Raw genomic sequence first — 18,735 nt, forward strand, 5'->3', positions numbered from 1 at the left:
GTTTGCATTGGCTAAACAAAAACAGACTTGCTGACACTGCAGCAGCGCGACCGCATTGCGGCTAATGCACACAGCCCAGAGCCATTCACCGCATGGATCATGTTGTTTTTGGCATTCCGGGGATTGTTTGTGCTTTTTTTGGTATTTTCCGTTGCACACATGTATTTTTGGCTATCCGCTAGAGCTCGCCGCACATTTCAAGTTGCACGAGTATGCAGATTGGTGTGTGCTGTTGCACGGTGCCACACTTGAGATTTTCGCAGTTCGTTCACTGTTCCCTAAGATTTGAGGTTTCGCAATTTGCTACTTATCTACATACATCCCTCCAACAAGTGTATATGCATACATTGGTGTGTATGTGTGGGTGTTTTTGTATGTGTATGTGTGCATGTGGACATTTTGATTTATTTTAGCCGGTAACAGTGAGCCATAATTGAAATTATCAACATGTTATTAGACATTAATAAACTTTCGATGGTTGCAATAAAATGCGTAATCACCTTGTTATCTTTATAAGCAGGTACATACGCTTGTACATATGTACATACAACTATGTATTATGATTGCACTTGAACACCTTTTTTGTAGTTGTTATACTTATTTCTTTGTTTTGTTTTTATTTTTGAACGGGAAGAAAGGAGTACACAGCGAAAAGAAAGCAAAAAAATTACCACAAAAACGACAATAAAAAAATTTAACAACAACAACAATAAAAATTATCTTAAAAAAACAACAACATAAATGAGTTCCAAAAATCCGAAAAAAATAACGAAAAATTTATAAGAACATAACAACAAGCTTTATTAAAACAACAACAACAAAAAAATAATATCCAAAAATTAAAAAAACTTGAACGAAAACAAAAAATTTTTTAAAAGTAACAAAACAAAACAAATTAATAAAAACAACAAAAATTAATAAAAAAAACAAGCAAAAACTATTTTAAAAACAACAACAAAAATGTATACAAACAAAAAACAAAAACTATTTTAAAAACAACAACAAAAATTTATACAAACAAAAAAAAACAAATGATCGAAACCTCAAAAACAATAACAACAAAAATTATTTAAAAAAGCAATAACAAAAACATTAGTATCAAAAATTTCAAAAAATATAAACGAATATTAAAAAAATTATTAAAAACAACAACAACAAAATGATTTCATAAATAAACAACAACAAAAACTTATAAAACAAAAAACGAAAAATAATATGAAAGAAACCAAATAAATACATAGCAAAAAGAACAAAAATTAAAGAAATAACAACAAAAAACAAATAATAAAATAAAATAACGAAATAATATTAATAACAGAGAACAAAGCAACATATTATAAAAAGAACAACAACAAATATTAATAAAAATTAAAACAAAAAATAAAAAAAAACAAAAAGAAATAATTAATATGAGAAAGAATGAAAAAAATTAAAAGAAATAAAAAAATTTTAAAAAGCAACAACAACAAAAATTAGTAATAGAAAACAATGAAAAAATGAATTTAAAGCGCAACGACTAAAATTAAAAAGAGAAAATAATAATAAAAACTACAACAACAAAAATTAAGAAAACAATAAAGAAAAAAAGTAATAAAACGCAAAACAAATAGAGAACAGCAAAAGAAAAAACGAAAATATAGCAAGGAAGAATATTAATAAAAACAACAACAACCGAAATTGTAAAATATAATGAAGAAGAAAGTATGTATAAAAAACAAAAACAAGTGTTGCTAAAAACACCAAGCAAAGCCCTAAAACACAAATTATTAATATTTTATTTAATGCCCACATACACATTCACACGCATATGTATGTATAGACGCGTAAAATAAAAGTACCGCCGCGCGATCACAAGACACGACGTTTGCGTTTTGGTTAGTCCGTTCGGTCTGCTGCTTATTAGACAATGCACAACGATTGAACGCACGCACGTAGACACTTCACTGCTTTGGTCACTTCTTCGTTTTAAGTGTGTGTTTCCTTAGTTAATTTATTTGTAATAATTTAATCACCTTTCTTTTCTCGTTTGAACGTCCGTTCACAATTTTCCAATTATACGTCGTTTTGCGCCAAGTTCGCTACTTTGTTCGCGTGTATCGAGTTCAACAGTCGTCAACTAACTGCTCGTCGTCGTCACCGACAATTGCTGATCACTAGTACTGGAGCTGGAGCTGAACGGAGCTGGCTGCTGTCTGTTAGCTGTTTTGCTATCTGCGGCGGTCGTCGTTGCCGTCGTCGTCGTCGTCGCATTCTCGTTGCTGTTGTTGGTCGCTGTCGGTATTGACTGCCGTTAATACGTATGTAAATATTTAGGTACAGCTGATGTGTTGCCTGATCGACATTTCGGAAGTTGGCCAAAAGCACCGCATAAGCGTTGTGTGTGTTGTGTCTGCGCCGGCGATAAGAGTGACCAGTTCATAAATCTTTAGCTACGCGAGTGCTTTACTAGTTGTTAAGCAAAATATTTACTGCATTTAAAGATATTACCTAAAAAAAATCCCCTCGGCACTCACGCGGGTAAGATAAAGATTTTGGAGGTGGCAATTTGTCAAAAATGCAGGGGGTGAAGATTACATGGGAACATCTAGACACTTTCCTCAACGTCCAGCTTTCGCCAAACTAAAGTTGAATCCCGCGAATTGGCTGGAGTAGATATTATATTGATATCATCGGCCTCCCGCGCCGTTAGTTCTGCTTTTTTCAGACTGGACAAGGAAGCAAAGCGAATGGGTCTAACAGTGAACGAGGGCATGGCGAAATATCTCCTGTCATCAAACAAACAGTCGTCGCACTCGCGACTTGGCTCTCATGTCACCGTTGACAGTCATAACTTTGAAGTTGTAGACAATTTCGTCTATCTTGGAACCAGTGTAAACACCACCAACAATACCAGCCTGGAAATCAAACGCAGGATATCTCATTCCAACAAGTGCTACTTCGGACTGAGTAGGCAATTGAAAAGTAAAGTCCTCTCTCGACGAACAAAAGCTAAACTCTATAAGTCGCTCATAATTCCCGTCCTGCTATATGGTACAGAGGCTTGGGCGATGACAACAACAGATGAGTCGACGTTGCGAGTTTTCGAGAGAAAAGTTCTGCGAAAAATTTATGGTCCTTTGCGCGTTGGCCACAGGGAATATCGCATTCGATGGAACGATGAGCTGCATGAGATATATGACGACATTGACATAATTCAGCAAATTAAAAGTCAGCGGTTACGATGGCTAGGTAATGTTGTCCGAATGGACGAAAACACTCCAGCGCTATTGTTAACTCGGCTACAATCGCATAAGCGGTGTCTACGCCAATAAAGAAGAAGAAAAAGAGATTGTAGCCAGCTCCAGACACTTGTCGGCCATGAGCTCGCGAAAAATCAACATATTTACCTAACATAACCTAAGCTATGATATTTTCTTGTATTTTTACAAGTAGTAACATACATACATATGTATGTAAGTCTGTTTAGGACTTGAAAGTTTAGAGCCCTCAAAAAGTCCAACCTTTCACATTTTTTCTGGGAAAATGGAAATGGGAATTAAATTTCTCTTTCAGATATTATTAAACACAACAATATTCAACTAGATACGTGCGATAGTCTCCATACCATCATCTCCCAGTTGGAAAAACATAGTTTACCCACTGACCCAAATGCTTTGACACTAAAGCGGATCCCGTTTCCACAACAGTCGGGTCTACGTAACCGGAACGGACCCGGATTTTTATCCGGCCAAGGACTGTCAACACGGCAGATTTCTGCCGCTACAACAACAACAATACTAAAGTGGATTGAACAAGGTTTTTTAACGTTCTATCAAATTAGTAACGTTTTCAAGCCCTTAAAATGTACCTTAAGCCAAAAAAAATTATCGATCATGTGGAAAACCAATTGCTATTCCCCTGAATACATCAACATTAAGATAGATAGTATTAAATTTCATACACTGCATGAAAAGATCAGTGAATCTTCCTTGCTTATTAAAATTCAACGAAATGGACTTTCCGAAAGATATGTTTTGGATCCGGGTTACATCATTTGTCTCCAGTCATGGATATATGGAAATACCAAGATTTGTATACCATAATTCTAAATCCAAAATCTAAACTGAAATTCGTGATAAAGTTCTCATAAGAACAGCTATCAATTTAATCGCAACAGTGCGCAGATCTACACAATTTTAATAGGTCCAGTATTTACGAGAAAGGCGATTCCCACAACAGCCGGTTCTACGTTACCGGAATTGATTCGGATTTTATCCGGCCACGGGCTGTACTTTCGGAGGTTTAACCTCAAAAATCATCAAAGAAAATTGCTGTAGGTTGCGCTCAGATTTCATCGAAAGAATTCTTCGTTCTCACTCGAACTTCATATTTTATATGGGGGAATTTTTATTATAAATTGCCATATACGCAAAAGGTGAATTCAGATAAAACAAATAGTTTACGATGACTTTTTCTACTAGTTCTACCATGATGTTGTTGTTGTTGTAGCGGCAGAATTGTGTTTTTGATCGAAAAAAATCCGAGTCCATTCGGGTTACGTAGACCCGACTATCGTGGGAACGGAGTCCTGCCACGATTAAGTCATGCCATCACTCATTCTACTGAGAAAAAAGGAATATGTTTTTTTACTAAAAAAAAATAATAATTTAATTTAGCTGGTCACCTTAATTTATACATACTACATCAGGCATTCATACAAAAGCACACATTCGCAAAAATAAGTACACGTACACATGTGTATGCATGTATGTGTTTAGGTACATACCTCTTTTTCCGGGGCAGCCAAGTGCTTTCGTAATAAGTTCCCTTATCCAAAATTCGCAATTGAGCAGCGTTCAGCCCGTTTCAACCCCCTTCAGCGAGCGGCCAAAGATGGGAATGCGCGCGCAGCAACTGAGGCTCTTCATTTCAATAATGAATGTCGAAAACAAAACAAAAACAACTAAGCCGCACAAATAAAATATGATAAACTGTTGGAAAAATAATTTAAAAAAGCACAAACTGCACAATGATTTCACTATAAATTCAACACATAAGCACTTTATTATATATTTATGCATAAATTGCATTTGCACTTCCTTGGTCTACAAACCACAAAATAAAATTTAAAAAGGGAAACCAATTGACGTTTAAATATTTTCCGTTGTTGCACATAAAATACCGGCGCACTTTAGTTAAATGAAAGCAACAACTTTATTACACACAACACTAGTTGATAATCCACGCTTTTTTGGTGTTGTTAACCTCTTCAAGGATCACTGATTGTCAAGGTGACGGCTTTCAATGTTTTAATATTCGTCAGCAGTTGTTGCGCATGCAATCGATATAACGCTTTTGCGCCGCACTAGCGGGCAGAATAACTGCTTTTCAAAACAAGTTTTGGTTTCCTACAAAATTTTGTGAAACCATCGCACGCCCATTGTGTAACAAACAAAACAAATCACTGCAGTTATAGATTTAGCGCCATTAATGACAATTTACAGTTGTCACACGCTTTTTGGAACTCGATTCGAAACTTTTTAAACATATACACAGTTATTCACTAAATTTTGTAGTAGATTTAATTAATAACTACTTTTCTTACTGCTCATTTCGCGTTGATATTTTTTGTTTTGCTCTGCATGCGATTCGCCGCACAATGGCAAGTTAGCTAAGACAAACACCATATGCGGTAAATATGGTGTTACCAGTGTGTAGGGAAATTATTTTAAGCAATGAAAAAAAAGTTTTATCAAACGAACCGGGTTTGAGCCGTAATACTAAAATTTTCAATTAGTGCCGTAGTTCGTGGTTTCAAATTTGGCAAAATTTTATTGTATTAAAAGATAAATATTTCAATTTTCAATGTACAGCAACTTCCTAGTCTTATATTTCGTCAATTTGCCGTTCTACTGTGATTCTGGGTCATGAATGAATAAAAATCACAAAATTGCAGACAAAAATTAATGCGAAATTTAAATTTAAATCATAAATGTTAGAAAATAATGAAATTCCCAAAACAAAAGCCAATTTAAAATATTTTGAATTTTAAAATTTAGTTCATACTTCGGTTTTTATAATTTAAATATTAAAAAACCCACTGAAATTAGTTTTAACTATTACTTCTTTACATTATTTGTGTATGGCAGCCTTATTTTGCTGTTTTCCTTTACACTATCTTTCATAAACTGATTTTCGCCTAGCTTTTAGCAAAAAGCTATCTGGCAACTCTACCGAAGTAACAGAAGCAGAAAACATAAAAAGGGCCAGGATAAAAGTGTGAAAATTTTCGTGAAAATTTTATTTTGTGCGCTACTTATAAACAAATACTGTGCTGCGTATTTTGAATTATTGTACTCAATGATTCTAATGTTTACAAAATGAAACTGACAATTAAATCATGGACTGGTGTAGCAACTTGGCGATGGATCGCAAATGATGAAAATTGCGGCATCTGTCGAATGTCTTTCGAGAGTAAGTGCCGGAGCACCATTTATCAAATCAAATTTTTAAATATACATAAATATTATGCAAACAAAATCAAATAAATTTCATATTTTTTTTATAATAGGTACCTGTCCGGAGTGTTCGCTACCTGGTGACGATTGTCCTTTAGTGTGGGGCGTGTGCTCACACTGTTTTCATATGCACTGCATTGTTAAGTGGTTGAATTTGCAAACTATGAATAAGCAATGTCCCATGTGTCGCCAAAGCTGGAAATTCAATATACATTGAGCAAAAGCAACACTTGCTTATTTGCAAAAGAAAAATAAAATAATAATAATTTCGTAAAAGTCATTATAGTGTATTATATGCGAGTATAAAGCGCGAATAAAATCAATAACAAATTTATATAGATATCATTAATATTAAAAAAAAAAAAACACGATATACACATGAGATTAGCAAAGGAACGTTCACGTGAGCGTGAAATGGATAGTGAATTGAATAAATTATGTTTGCCGGGTTTGCCGCCACTGCCAAAAAGTTTAAGCACAGCAGCTGCTGCAGGCGTTTCGTCGGCCGCCTCTTCAGCAACGCACTCGAATACGGCGTCACCGTTAAACAACCATCATCAGCATCATCATGCATTGCACGGTGTCGAGAGTGTGGATCTCTTTTTGGGACCCTCAACATCGGCGGCCGCCACTCGTAATCACTACCGACACGGTAGTTTGTCGTCGACACAAGAGTCGCTGAGCGATCGTGAAAGTATACACAGTCGCGCATCTTCGTCGCACAGTAGTCATCATACGCCCACAAATACCAATACCGATAATGGTGGCACATCAATTTCGCTAAGTGGTGGCAGTGGTAGCAGCACAACCAGTACGTTGGACACACAACTAGCCATATTGCGCCGTGAAATGTATGGACTGCGTCAGTTAGATCTATCTTTACTCTCACAATTATGGGCACTCAACGAATCGATTCAGGGATTTCGTGTATTTCTACAAGAACAAGAAGCGCTTTCACCGCCATCACCCTCACCAACGCCATCTGACACTAATTCGCTTACATCAGAGGCGGAAGAGGAATCATATTCAGCGCAACCATTGAAATTACAACATCCCATTGTTGCACAAGCAGCATTACCACCTGGTGGCTCGACAACATCGCACGCCTCAACAAGTTCAGCGTCTGGCACGTCGGGCTCCTCATCGGCTACCTCTTCGATGGGTAAGCATGGCGGTATGCCATTACCGCCGGCACCACAAAAGACACACCCACAGCTGCCACGTATCCTGCAGCAACGTATGCGTCGCGCACCGCCGCCACCGCCACCAACAACACGACCCAAAACGACTAGGGACGCATTGGCGGCAGCCAATGGCACAGCAACGACACCAGTGCCACAAAGACCAGCATGACAAAACCCATTCTTGGATTAAGCATACATGCAACGTAAAGTATTTGCTTAATTCAAGAATGTTGTTTCTAAACATAAATTTATAGCTCGTAAACTATTTAAACGTTTGTGAGTGTAGTACGTGTAGGCTTGTTGCCATTTGGGAATAGTCGTGCAAGTCGTAGAGACAAATGTTGTCAATTATGTGTTGCGATTGTGTCGCCATTAAGGATGAAAAACGAACACGTAGACGTTGAAGCGCAATTATGAATAACATAATCAAAATATATTCAGTGGATTTAATATTTGCGTATTTCGAAAGTGTATTTTAGACGCTTGTAAACGGTAAAAATTTGCGGTAGAATGTAGCGTTTAATTTTAAAAATTATAGCGCGTTTTATTCAGTGCGTTCCATGCAATTGTATCTAGTAAGTAAGCGCGTAAGCTAATCAAAATGTAATGAATGAAATATCGGTGTCGTACTGTACACATATTCCCAAATATTGCTGTTAAAGGGTTAAAAAACAAAGAAAATGTAACGAATTGAATATCAAACTTTAGATATACGAAAATTATTGATTAATACATATTGCTATAAAGTCGGTTAAAATCTTTTCCACTATACACTAACTTACATACACAACCCACATGCACAACAACAACGTGAAAGTGCACACATCTGTAACCAAAATACACATTGCATCCTAACACCATGCTGCATTTACGCATAGAAGAGGTGTTGTGACAATATGCGATGTCATTATTCACTCCACTCCATTGTAGCCCTTGGTGGACACATTTAACGAAACAAAATTATACTAGGAACTATGACAAAGACGATAACAAAAACGATCTTAGCTGATTTTAGCCCAATACATACCATAAATAAACCTAAACCGAAGTAGCACTAGACGTTCAATTTATATTCAGAAATTGCAATCAATTATATAAATTACATACATAAATAATAAACGGCTGCACAAGTCGACTTACAATTTATTTCAAATTATTCGTATGCGTAACATAAGACTGCAATGTTCCTTGTTCTCAATGCATGTGCGCTGAACAGCGTAAGGAAAAATATGCGTGACATTTTCAAGTTAACCACTTACATTGCTGTAAATGTTATCAAGAAATGTTAATGCAATAGGTCACTCATTGCTTCGGAAATATCAAGTACACTTGTGCAGCAGTTTAATAAATAATAACGAATCAAGATCATCATTAATGCATATACATACATATATGACGTATTACATCGATCTAAATATTTAAATTAATTTATAAATCATAAATAAAATTGCAACATATAAGTAAAGCGAAAATTATAGTTGTATTGTAATCCGCATTAATAAGCGTTGTCAAGTTATACAAAAAATAAATAAATGCTAAATAAAATAAAAAAATAAATAAACGCATTCGCATACATATATGCATAATAATAATAAAGAAAATCTACTTTGAAAATAAGCTAAGCTAAAATAAAACTTGTTCTCGTTCAATCGTTATAATCAAGCTCCTATTATAAGAAAATCTACTCCACTAATTTATACTCGAACTATTTTCCTTATAAATATCCTGGTGGTGGTTGACAAGCGCCAGTCGTGTGAAGCATATGTTGCTTTAAAGAAATTATGTTGTAGCGGATTTTCCTAGAACGCAGATATACCTAATATAAAATTGTTTCTAAGCGTGTAATTGTTTTTACAAGCACTCAAAATTATAAATTTTCTCCAAATACATTGATTTGTAAACATGTTTGAATCACACATATGCATATTTACTACATACTAAACCTATTATAACTTATTAAATTATAATATAATGAAAGTGCAGAAATGTGAAGAAGAGAAACGTTGATATGAATTATGCAATAAATTATTAAACGAAACGAATTTTGTGTATTATTTATAACTGTTTAGTTTTAAAAAGCACCGGTTTTAAATGTCAAATTACTTATGTGTTGTTGGTGCTGTAATGCAGCGCATCGCTACTCTCCTATGCATGGAATAACTATTGCAATGTCAATTGTGAATTGGAAGCGTATCAAGACATGTTATTCTCATTGTTTTTATATTTTTTTCACACTATTGGTACACATTGTTTACATTTTAGTTCGAAGTGACCAACAATTATTTGCCAATAAAAATTACTTCACAGATTATTTTAAGTATAATTATATGTGCAATTTTATTTTGTTCTTTTTTTTTTTTAATACTAAACATACGCCATTCACTACAAATTTCCTGACTACGGTCATAAAATGCAGGGTAGATATTTATTCAATACTAAATTTCCAGGGTCCATAAATCAACCTCACAATGCAGCAGCCAATACGTAACGTTTGACTAATAAATGCAGTCAACAAAAGTTAAGTGTACTATTGTTAGATTCAAGAAGCAAACGCGGTATTGGTGCAATAGGACATGCACTGCTCACTCTAAAATAATTTTTGCTTCCTTGCCATCGATGTAGACTTTTAAACCGTTGCGTAGACAAAAATCACGTTTGACATGCGCAAACAGCAAGTCGGTTACCAAGAATATCTATAAGGCATTGAAAATAATTTAAAAAAAGATATTTTTATAAACAAAATACCAATACTTACTTGTCCTGTGGAGAAAGCTAACGTTGTGCCAAAATAAAAGTTAGCATTCGCCGAGCCGGAATAAATCCATAATTGCCATAGCGCCGGCATCATTGATAAGGTGACCACGAAAAAGCAGAACACCACAAAGTTATGCGCCATAACTGTGTTTTATAATAAAGTAAATTTGTTTTCTGTTCTCACAAATGAATGAACGTTGGCACACTTACACTTCCAGCAACGACGCCACAACGGTAACAGAGCCAAATAGAAACTAACATCACCAACGCTAGGATACGAACGGAATATAGACATTAATGCAATCAGCACTGTGGCTAGCAACAAGGGTTCTTTGCGCAATTTCAGTGATAATGGCACGAGGTAAAGGACGGTGGCATTCATTTGGAATGTGATTAGGAACATTGTGCGAAAGTGTTCGAACATTTCCGTAAAGAAATACCAGAAAAGTCCGATATTTGGTTGTAAATCGCGGTAAAAGAAACTAAGAGTAAAAAGGTAAAAAAAAAACAATTAAAATTGTTACTTCAGACAATAAAAATCAACACTTACATAAAACCAAGTGTAGCATCTATAAAGCTCCAGCTATGTATTACCGCATAGTTCAAACCGGTGACTGCTAGACAAGCTGCTGCGAATAACGTCAAAACACCAATGGCACCGGTTGTAATGGATTTTGAGCGTTGTGCGAAAACCAATACAATTGGTGCAATGAGTACCAACGGATATAGATTACGCATTGTTTCCAGTGCTAAGCAAATAACACAAGGTAATAACTGGCGTTGCACGAGAAAATAGAGCGTAAGTGCTAGCAGAAAATTGCTGAATACTGTCGATGTGAGACCAGCGCAACTGAGTAATGATAATGGATTGAAGAGGTAAGCTAGTAATACACAACGCGGTATAACATCCATATCGGAAGCTTGTACTTGTAACTCCTCTGTGCCTACGGCAAACTCTAGTGCTTCCGCTTTTTGCTCAACAAGTTTCGTGCGTACAAATTTTTGTGCCAACTTATATAGTAGCGTAGCTGTTAGTAAATCGACTAGTACATAGAATAGTGGCACAAAGCTTGATATCGCACCAAAAATCCGTACAAGCAGCACTAAAATTATTGGCAGTTCATGTACGACATCACCGATGTAGGGGTCTATGCCATTTTCATATAGATATATGCCCTCTTGTACTGTTTGTGTGAAATTTGAAATTATTAATGAATATTAATTGCACTATTTTAAGCCGACAAACCTCGTTTGTAGGAGTTTATAGGCGTTGACACTTCAACTCTTTCACCAATCCACTGGAAGCTATGCAAGTAGTAGCGCGTTAGGCCACCAAGCGCCACCAGCAGTAATAACCTTTTTTCCATATTTTATTATAATATTTCGAAATTATTTCTATCCACCGGCAAAATATTTTTTGAACGCCAATTAAACAAACAAATTCTGACGAGCAAATTGCAATTGGCTTTCTATAAACATATGAAAATTATGGGTTGCCAAGTGGGGAATATTTACAATTACGAACAAAATTCAAAAAATACAGGATTTTTATGAATTTAATCAAAAAAATGTTCAATCTTGATTTATAAAAAATTTATCCGTATCCACATTTCTATAAAAATTAATAATTTTTTTTTTCGGAAGTTAGTTATCACTCAACAGCATGCAGAAATATTTCTGTTAAAGTTTATATGAGTTTCTTAAGTAGCAATTGACAATTACAAACGAAACTCTTGTGTATGTGATTTTTTATCCCTTTTTTATGCCAAGGGCTTAAAAGTTCTACTATTTATATGAATTAGTTTCAATCCATTGGAATTTCGGCAGCCGGACTTGATGGGTTGTATTTCAAAATTTCTGTCCATGATATACATACTTCTTAGTCAGGCAACTCTTCACCATTTGCTCATTGTGAATTCACGCTTAAGAAGATCAAGCATTATTTACATCGGGATTGATAGAATTTTGTGTAAGTTATTTGCTAAAATATATTTAAATAAGAGAAAATTGATTGGCATTACAAATAATGGGGACTGTTGAGAAGGATAACTTTCTCGATAATGAAGCGCTTAACGAAATAACTACTGAATTCAAGAATATAACTGAAGACCCAACACAATTCCTACTTGTGTAAGAATTGCACGTGGTGCAACAAACATACAAAAACAAAATATAATAATTTTCTAATATTTTAGTTCGTCATCAAAAAAGCAGGAAGATATAAAAACGTTGTTACAAAAAACGTATCAAGCGTGTGTACGAAACGATGAAAGTAGCAAGAATGCGCTTGAAATACTGCCGGAGTTGGTTGTGGAGGACATGGATGAAGAACAAATTTGGCAACAGTTGGAGCTCCGCAACAATACAATACTAACAGCGTTAGTAGAAAATGCCTCAAAGTTATTGTCACTTAAGGAAGAGAAACTGGAGGTACGACTGGATGAGGATGATAATCAAGAAATAGAAGAGGAGTTAGAGCAAAGTGAAAGCGAAGCGAAAGATAATTCGGGCGACGCCGATTTATTTAACGGCGAGGTCGATGATGAAAGCGATGAAGAACAAAAAGTCTTTCAAAAAAAGCAAGAAGTCAAAAAGAAACGTAAGGGGCGCACATCCGTGGTAGATGATAAATTTTTTAAGTTAAGCGAGATGGAAGCATTTTTGGAGGACGAAGACGCTAAAGAGATGCGACGAAAAAATAAAAAGGGTGACAATGCGCTCGATGCAACGGTGGACTATTTTGCGGATGATCTGGGTATAGGGGATGAAGAGGAGGATGATGAAGACGCGAATCCAACATACCAAGACTTTTTCGACGAAGAAGATGAAGATGTAGACGTAAGTCTTGAAAAACCTACCAAAAAGCAAAAGGATCATTTCAAAGAGGTGCCAAGTGAGGATGATGAAGATATGAGTGTAGATGGAAATGAAGATGACGAAGAAGAAGATGCTGAAGATGACAGCGAGGATGAAAATATGCAAAGTGAAGATGAAAATCCTGACAGTGATAACGAAGTAAAAACTCGCAATGAAGGTTTACAACCTGCCTCCTCAGGCACTGATGATTCCGAAGATGAGGAAGATCATAAAGAACCAATGCCACAATCTTCATTCGAAATACGACAGGAGCGTTTGCAACAACGCATACGGGAGTATGAAGAGGAAGTTCTTGGTGAAAAACCATGGCAATTAAGAGGCGAAATTCAAGCCACTAGCAGACCGGCGAATTCACTACTTGAGGAGCTGCTGGAATTCGAATCAACCGTACGACCAGCACCTGTCATAACTGAGCACACAACACGTTGCTTGGAAGATATCATCAAGCAACGGATTAAAGATAAAGCTTGGGATGATCCGCAGCCGAAATTAAAACCGTTACAATCCCCACATGAATTCCGCAAACAATTGATATTGGATCAAGAAAAGTCTAAGGAATCGCTAGCGCAAGTCTACGAAAAAGAATATCAAAAAGAATTAGATAAATTCGATCCAAATCGTGCAGACGCTGGCGAGGAGGAACCGAAAGAGCATAAAGAAATTAAACAACTTATGCGTGCACTATTCGTTAAATTGGATGCGCTGTCGAACTTCCACTTTACACCGAAACCCGTGGCGCCTGAGGCCAGAATCATCACGAACACACCGGCAGTCAATATGGAGGAAGTAGCGCCAGTAGCTATAAGCGATGCTAAACTACTAGCGCCCGAAGAGGTCTACCGCGGACCGAAGAATGAGCTGGTCGGCAAAACAGAACGTAATCGTACGGATAAGAATCGCGAGCGCCGCAAGAAGAAGCAGAAGCAACGTGTTATCAATCGACTATTGGACGAAAAGAGCAAGAAGAAGCAGGAGTTGGGCATAGCGCCAACAAAGAAGGAGGAAAACGCCAAGCTGCTCAAGTCACTCACAAAGCATCGCAATGTCGAGAAGGTATTAATTATTTACTTTACTACCACATTCATTTTTATGCACTGAATAGGATAACGAGCTGAGTATTGACGGCCAAGCACTGTCAACTCGGCAACGCTTCAACAAAAACAACAACGAGCTGAGTGGCTTTAGAATTTTTAGAATTCTGTCGAGTTGAAAGTGCTTGGCCGGATAAAAATTCGGGTCCGTTCCGGTTACCCCAATGTCACTGGGAACCTCATCTGTTTCATATTTTCACGGAATTTGGCATGGATTATTATGGAAGATGTGACCATCGGAGATCAAATTGCTTAGATCGCACCAACAGCTTATTTAGTTTTTTTTTTTTTTTACCTGTGATATACCCTTCAGTGTCATCGCAACCCATGTTAACATTTTTTCTTGTTTTCTAATACTTTTTTTCTGTCTTACAGTTAAACACCACCAGCGACGATCAGCGCGCATTGAAGTCTTCCAAGTCGTTCTTCTCCAAATTGCAGGACACCACCAGCGTGGCGGGCCAAGCGGCCATAGCGGCAAAGGCCAAAAAGCAAAAATCCACTGGGAAGACGTTGACAGCGAAAAGAGTGAAATTGTAATAACTCCTATTGTGGACTTTGTTAATAATAAAGAAGTTTATTTTATTATATTACGTTTGTACATATGACTGACGTGCGCTTATTTGTTGGCCAAGCGCCTATCTAATGCAACAGTATACATATACATATGTACGTGTTAGTGAAAATATCCAAAAAATATTCCAAAATATTTTTTTTTTTGTTTTGTGTTTAATGTGTGACGTCAACTTTTGTGCGTACATTTCTAATGTAGCAATTTTGTGCTGTGCTCCAGGTCACGTGCCGCAACAATTAGGCTACTGCTGCCACTAGAGATAACTGTGTGTTGATGTGCGTGTGTCTATGCTGTTGCGCGCGCCGGTAAATTCAAAGTAGCAGGAAAAGTTACTTTTATTACATGTTTGTATGTGTAAATGTCAGTAGATTCCGTTACAGTTAGGCGGAAAGCCGTATGGGGTAATCATAGCTCAACACAGCAGATCAACAACTTAAATATGCCACAATTTTAGACACAGTATACGGTTGATGTTTGTGAATGTTATATATGTATGTATGTATTTATTTGTGTTTGTGTGTGTGTACCACGGACCATGGGGGTCACAAAACTATGCGCGTGTCATGCAAGAATAAAATGGACTTGCAAATATGATAACTTAATATGTTATACATATGTATGTATGTGCAAATCTTTGTGTGTGTATTTATATATTTTAATACGAATGTGCATATGTTTTTATAAGTGTGTGTGTTTAGCTAGTCGGCGCAGCATTCAAAGATTACGCTTTTATGCGTAGGTTGGCATTGAAATTTGTGCACAAAAAAGCAAAAAGACCGTTTTTAGAATATAATTTGTTGTAGAAATTTTAACAAGAGTGTGTGAGAAATCTGTATATGTATGTATTTGTGACGGTGGTTAGTCATCAATGGAAATTCACGTTCTCTACACACGTCAGCGGCGCCATTGCGCACCTAGGCACATATTGCAACAATGCAGATTAAAATAATTGCATATTTATTTTTAGTAGCATAAATGAAATACACTTACATACATACATACATTTGTGCGCATACACATACATACATAAGGGTGTTTGTTATTTCCTAAGTTGATTTTTATACCCTGAACAGTTTGTCACGAAGTTTCTAAGAGACAGAAGAAAACATTTGAGATCCTATAACGTAAATTATATACATACATACATATATATAAATGCATATATTATAAATTATATGTTGTAGATATAAATAAATTATGTATATAAATTATAGCGTGACAAGCTGAGACGATTCAGCTTTGTCTGGTCGTTGGTCTCTCCGTATATACGCGAACTAGACTCTTAGTTTTTGAGACATAGTTCGGAAGTTTTGCACACGGTTCTTTTCTTCCTAAAAAGCCGTTCATTTTTCGAAACCAGCAATATCGGATCACTACAACATATAGCTGCCATACAAATTGAACGCTTAAAATTAAGTTCTTGTATGGAAATTTTTTTTATTTGACAAGATATCTCCTCGAAATTCCGCAAAAAAAGCTGTCCAACTTAATGCTATAATCCTCGAAGAAATTGTTCAGCTCCAACCACTCTAGCAAATAGCTGTCATACAAACTGAATGATCGGTTTCAAGTGCTTGTATGGAAAACTTTTTAATTTGACGAGATATTTTCACGAAATTTAGCACCGTTTATTATCAAAGCCAACGCTACAATCTTTGAAGAAATTTTTCAGATCCGACCACTCTAGCATATAGCTGTCATACAAACTGAATGATCGGTTTCAAGTGCTTGTATGGAAAACTTTTTAATTTGACGAGATATTTTCACGAAATTTTTTATTATCAAAACCAACAATATCGGAATCTGATACAGAAATTTTTTCTTGACGAGTTCTTGTATGGAAATTTTTTTTATTTGACGAGATATCTCGTGAATGATCGGTTTCAAGTGCTTGTATGGAAAACTTTTTAATTTGACGAGATATTTTCACGAAATTTAGCACCGTTTATTATCAAAGCCAACGCTACAATCTTTGAAGAAATTTTTCAGATCCGACGAATCTAGCATATAGCTGTCATACAAACTGAACGATCGGTTTCAAGTGCTTGTATGGAAAAGTTTTTCATTTGACGAGATATCTTCAAAAAATTTGGCATGGGTAATTATCAAAGCCTACACTACAATCTCTGAGTAAATTGTTCAGATCGGATCACTATAGCATATAGCTGTCACACAAACTGAACGTTCAAAAGCACGATTAAGATACTTTTATACCCTTATATACATATATGCTATAAAAAATGCACCTGTGAAGGGTATCGCAGCTTTGTTGTAAACGAAATTTACGTTTTTTTTTGTTTTTTGCCAAAAAAAAGTATTCTTAAAAGTGATTTTTATGTACATTCTGTGTTGCTCATACGACATGGTGTACCATATGAATACAGTGCATTTGAGGCATAACTTTTAAGGGAATGCGTTTATAAAACAAAAATCTTTAAGATTTAGTGAACAGAAATCAATTTGGTGTAAAACAGTCATCCTTGTACATATACATATGTATGTGCGTATAAATATTTTTTTCATAGTACCTAGTTGAAGCGTAGGGCCTGAACTACATATACCTACATATTTTTAAATATACAAAGCGCAGTGCATTTATGCCAACTGCTCATAAAAATAATCGCAATGCTTTCATACACATATGCATGTACTTGCATGTGTAATTAAATGTTCATTCGTTCTTATTATTCAAAAGCAATAACGCCATATTCGCTCTACCATCCTCCCACCTAGTCGCTCGCTTGCTATAAATATGCATACGAGCTAAACGAACCATATTGTCAATATTATGCACTTTGTTACTCATCAATGAAAAATGTGTAATAAATTTCAAATCAATTGATTTTTAAAATCAATCCAACTATGAAGTGCAAACGACTGCCCACGCGGTTTATAGTATTAAACGTTAAAGGTTCACACAATTTGCTTTTATTGTCAACGTATACTAGGATGGCGTTAGCATTAATTTTTAATATATATTTAATGTATTTCTTGGTTAAGTGCGAATACATCAACTACAAATATATAAATAAACACATAGTTGCACTTACATCCATCTGATCAAAATTGACACGGACTGACATAAAAAAAACTTTTGATGTATTCTAGCACAAATCTTAATTATCGCTTTCAAAAGAGGCTTCTGTACCAAAACAAGCATGAAAACATTGAATTTCATACACTTTTTATAAACCTCGGCTGGAATAGTAGCCTTCAGTATCTTCAACCAATTTAGATTTTTTTGAATTCGGCACATTTTTCGCGTGCAACGCGCTAGAATGCTAAATAGTCAACGTCTGATTCATAAACCCCCACCTCAGCGCCAGTAATGATGCGTTTAATGTATGCAGGGTTCTCAGCTACGTAGTCAACCAACTCTTTTGCAAGAGATTCAGGACCTTCATACCCAAAACATTAAATAAAATGTGTTAAGTCAATCCATAAGACATGTTGAAATTCTTTGCTGTCTCTCTGATGCCAAAACGACGATTTTCAAGTGCTGCTTCTCAATCTTTTTCGCTGTTATTGTCATTGACAGAGGTGTATGGACGACTAGTACATATGTTGCAAGTTTTCGATGACTTGACAACCTTCATTGAATGATTTAGAGTGATTAAAAAAAAGAATTTTTTTTCTCATTTGGTACTCGGAAAATAGGTTCCTAGACACCTCTAAGAAAGCCTCTCTAAACATGAGTTTTAATTGTAACGGGAAGGTCATCCTACATATAGTTTTCTATTTTTTTCTTATTATCAGAT

At 35.8% G+C, this 18,735-nt stretch overlaps 5 protein-coding genes across 8 annotated transcripts in view; 3 read left to right on the forward strand and 2 right to left on the reverse strand.

The window, feature by feature from the left end:
* LOC126752035 (uncharacterized) overlaps positions 1-4,894 on the reverse strand; it is an 82,243-nt gene extending 77,349 nt beyond the window's left edge. The window contains exons 1-2 of one of the 4 annotated variants that reach the window (XM_050462566.1): positions 2,013-2,139; positions 501-603 (exon numbers count right to left, since the gene is read on the reverse strand). The gene's annotated coding sequence lies outside the window, so the exon portion shown is untranslated. The other 3 variants (XM_050462565.1, XM_050462567.1, XM_050462564.1) reach the window with 3 other exon arrangements.
* A 1,310-nt stretch (positions 4,895-6,204) lies between these two features.
* LOC126752131 (anaphase-promoting complex subunit 11) lies at positions 6,205-6,831 on the forward strand. The gene is made up of 2 exons (XM_050462709.1): positions 6,205-6,453; positions 6,551-6,831. Exons 1-2 carry the CDS (start codon positions 6,360-6,362, stop codon positions 6,712-6,714), a joined length of 258 nt encoding a protein of 85 aa, XP_050318666.1. The 5' UTR covers positions 6,205-6,359; the 3' UTR covers positions 6,715-6,831.
* A 36-nt stretch (positions 6,832-6,867) lies between these two features.
* Positions 6,868-9,723, forward strand: LOC126752130 (putative protein TPRXL). Its single transcript, XM_050462708.1, has one exon. The coding sequence runs from the start codon at positions 6,876-6,878 to the stop codon at positions 7,848-7,850; it is 975 nt and encodes a 324-aa protein (XP_050318665.1). The 5' UTR covers positions 6,868-6,875; the 3' UTR covers positions 7,851-9,723.
* Positions 9,724-9,989: 266 nt separating this feature from the next.
* LOC126752129 (phosphatidylinositol glycan anchor biosynthesis class U protein) lies at positions 9,990-11,910 on the reverse strand. Its single transcript, XM_050462707.1, has 5 exons — positions 11,682-11,910; positions 10,986-11,619; positions 10,646-10,917; positions 10,437-10,579; positions 9,990-10,374 (listed from the first exon to the last, which is right to left on the reverse strand). The coding sequence occupies exons 1-5, from the start codon at positions 11,800-11,802 to the stop codon at positions 10,264-10,266; spliced, it is 1,281 nt and encodes a 426-aa protein (XP_050318664.1). The 5' UTR covers positions 11,803-11,910; the 3' UTR covers positions 9,990-10,263.
* Positions 11,911-12,361: 451 nt separating this feature from the next.
* LOC126752838 (U3 small nucleolar ribonucleoprotein protein MPP10) lies at positions 12,362-14,999 on the forward strand. The gene is made up of 3 exons (XM_050463831.1): positions 12,362-12,565; positions 12,631-14,365; positions 14,779-14,999. The coding sequence occupies exons 1-3, from the start codon at positions 12,462-12,464 to the stop codon at positions 14,941-14,943; spliced, it is 2,004 nt and encodes a 667-aa protein (XP_050319788.1). The 5' UTR covers positions 12,362-12,461; the 3' UTR covers positions 14,944-14,999.
* Positions 15,000-18,735: the final 3,736 nt, after the last annotated feature.

This window comes from Bactrocera neohumeralis, chromosome 3 (genome assembly GCF_024586455.1).
Source record: "Bactrocera neohumeralis isolate Rockhampton chromosome 3, APGP_CSIRO_Bneo_wtdbg2-racon-allhic-juicebox.fasta_v2, whole genome shotgun sequence".
NCBI classification, from domain to species: domain Eukaryota; kingdom Metazoa; phylum Arthropoda; class Insecta; order Diptera; family Tephritidae; genus Bactrocera; species Bactrocera neohumeralis.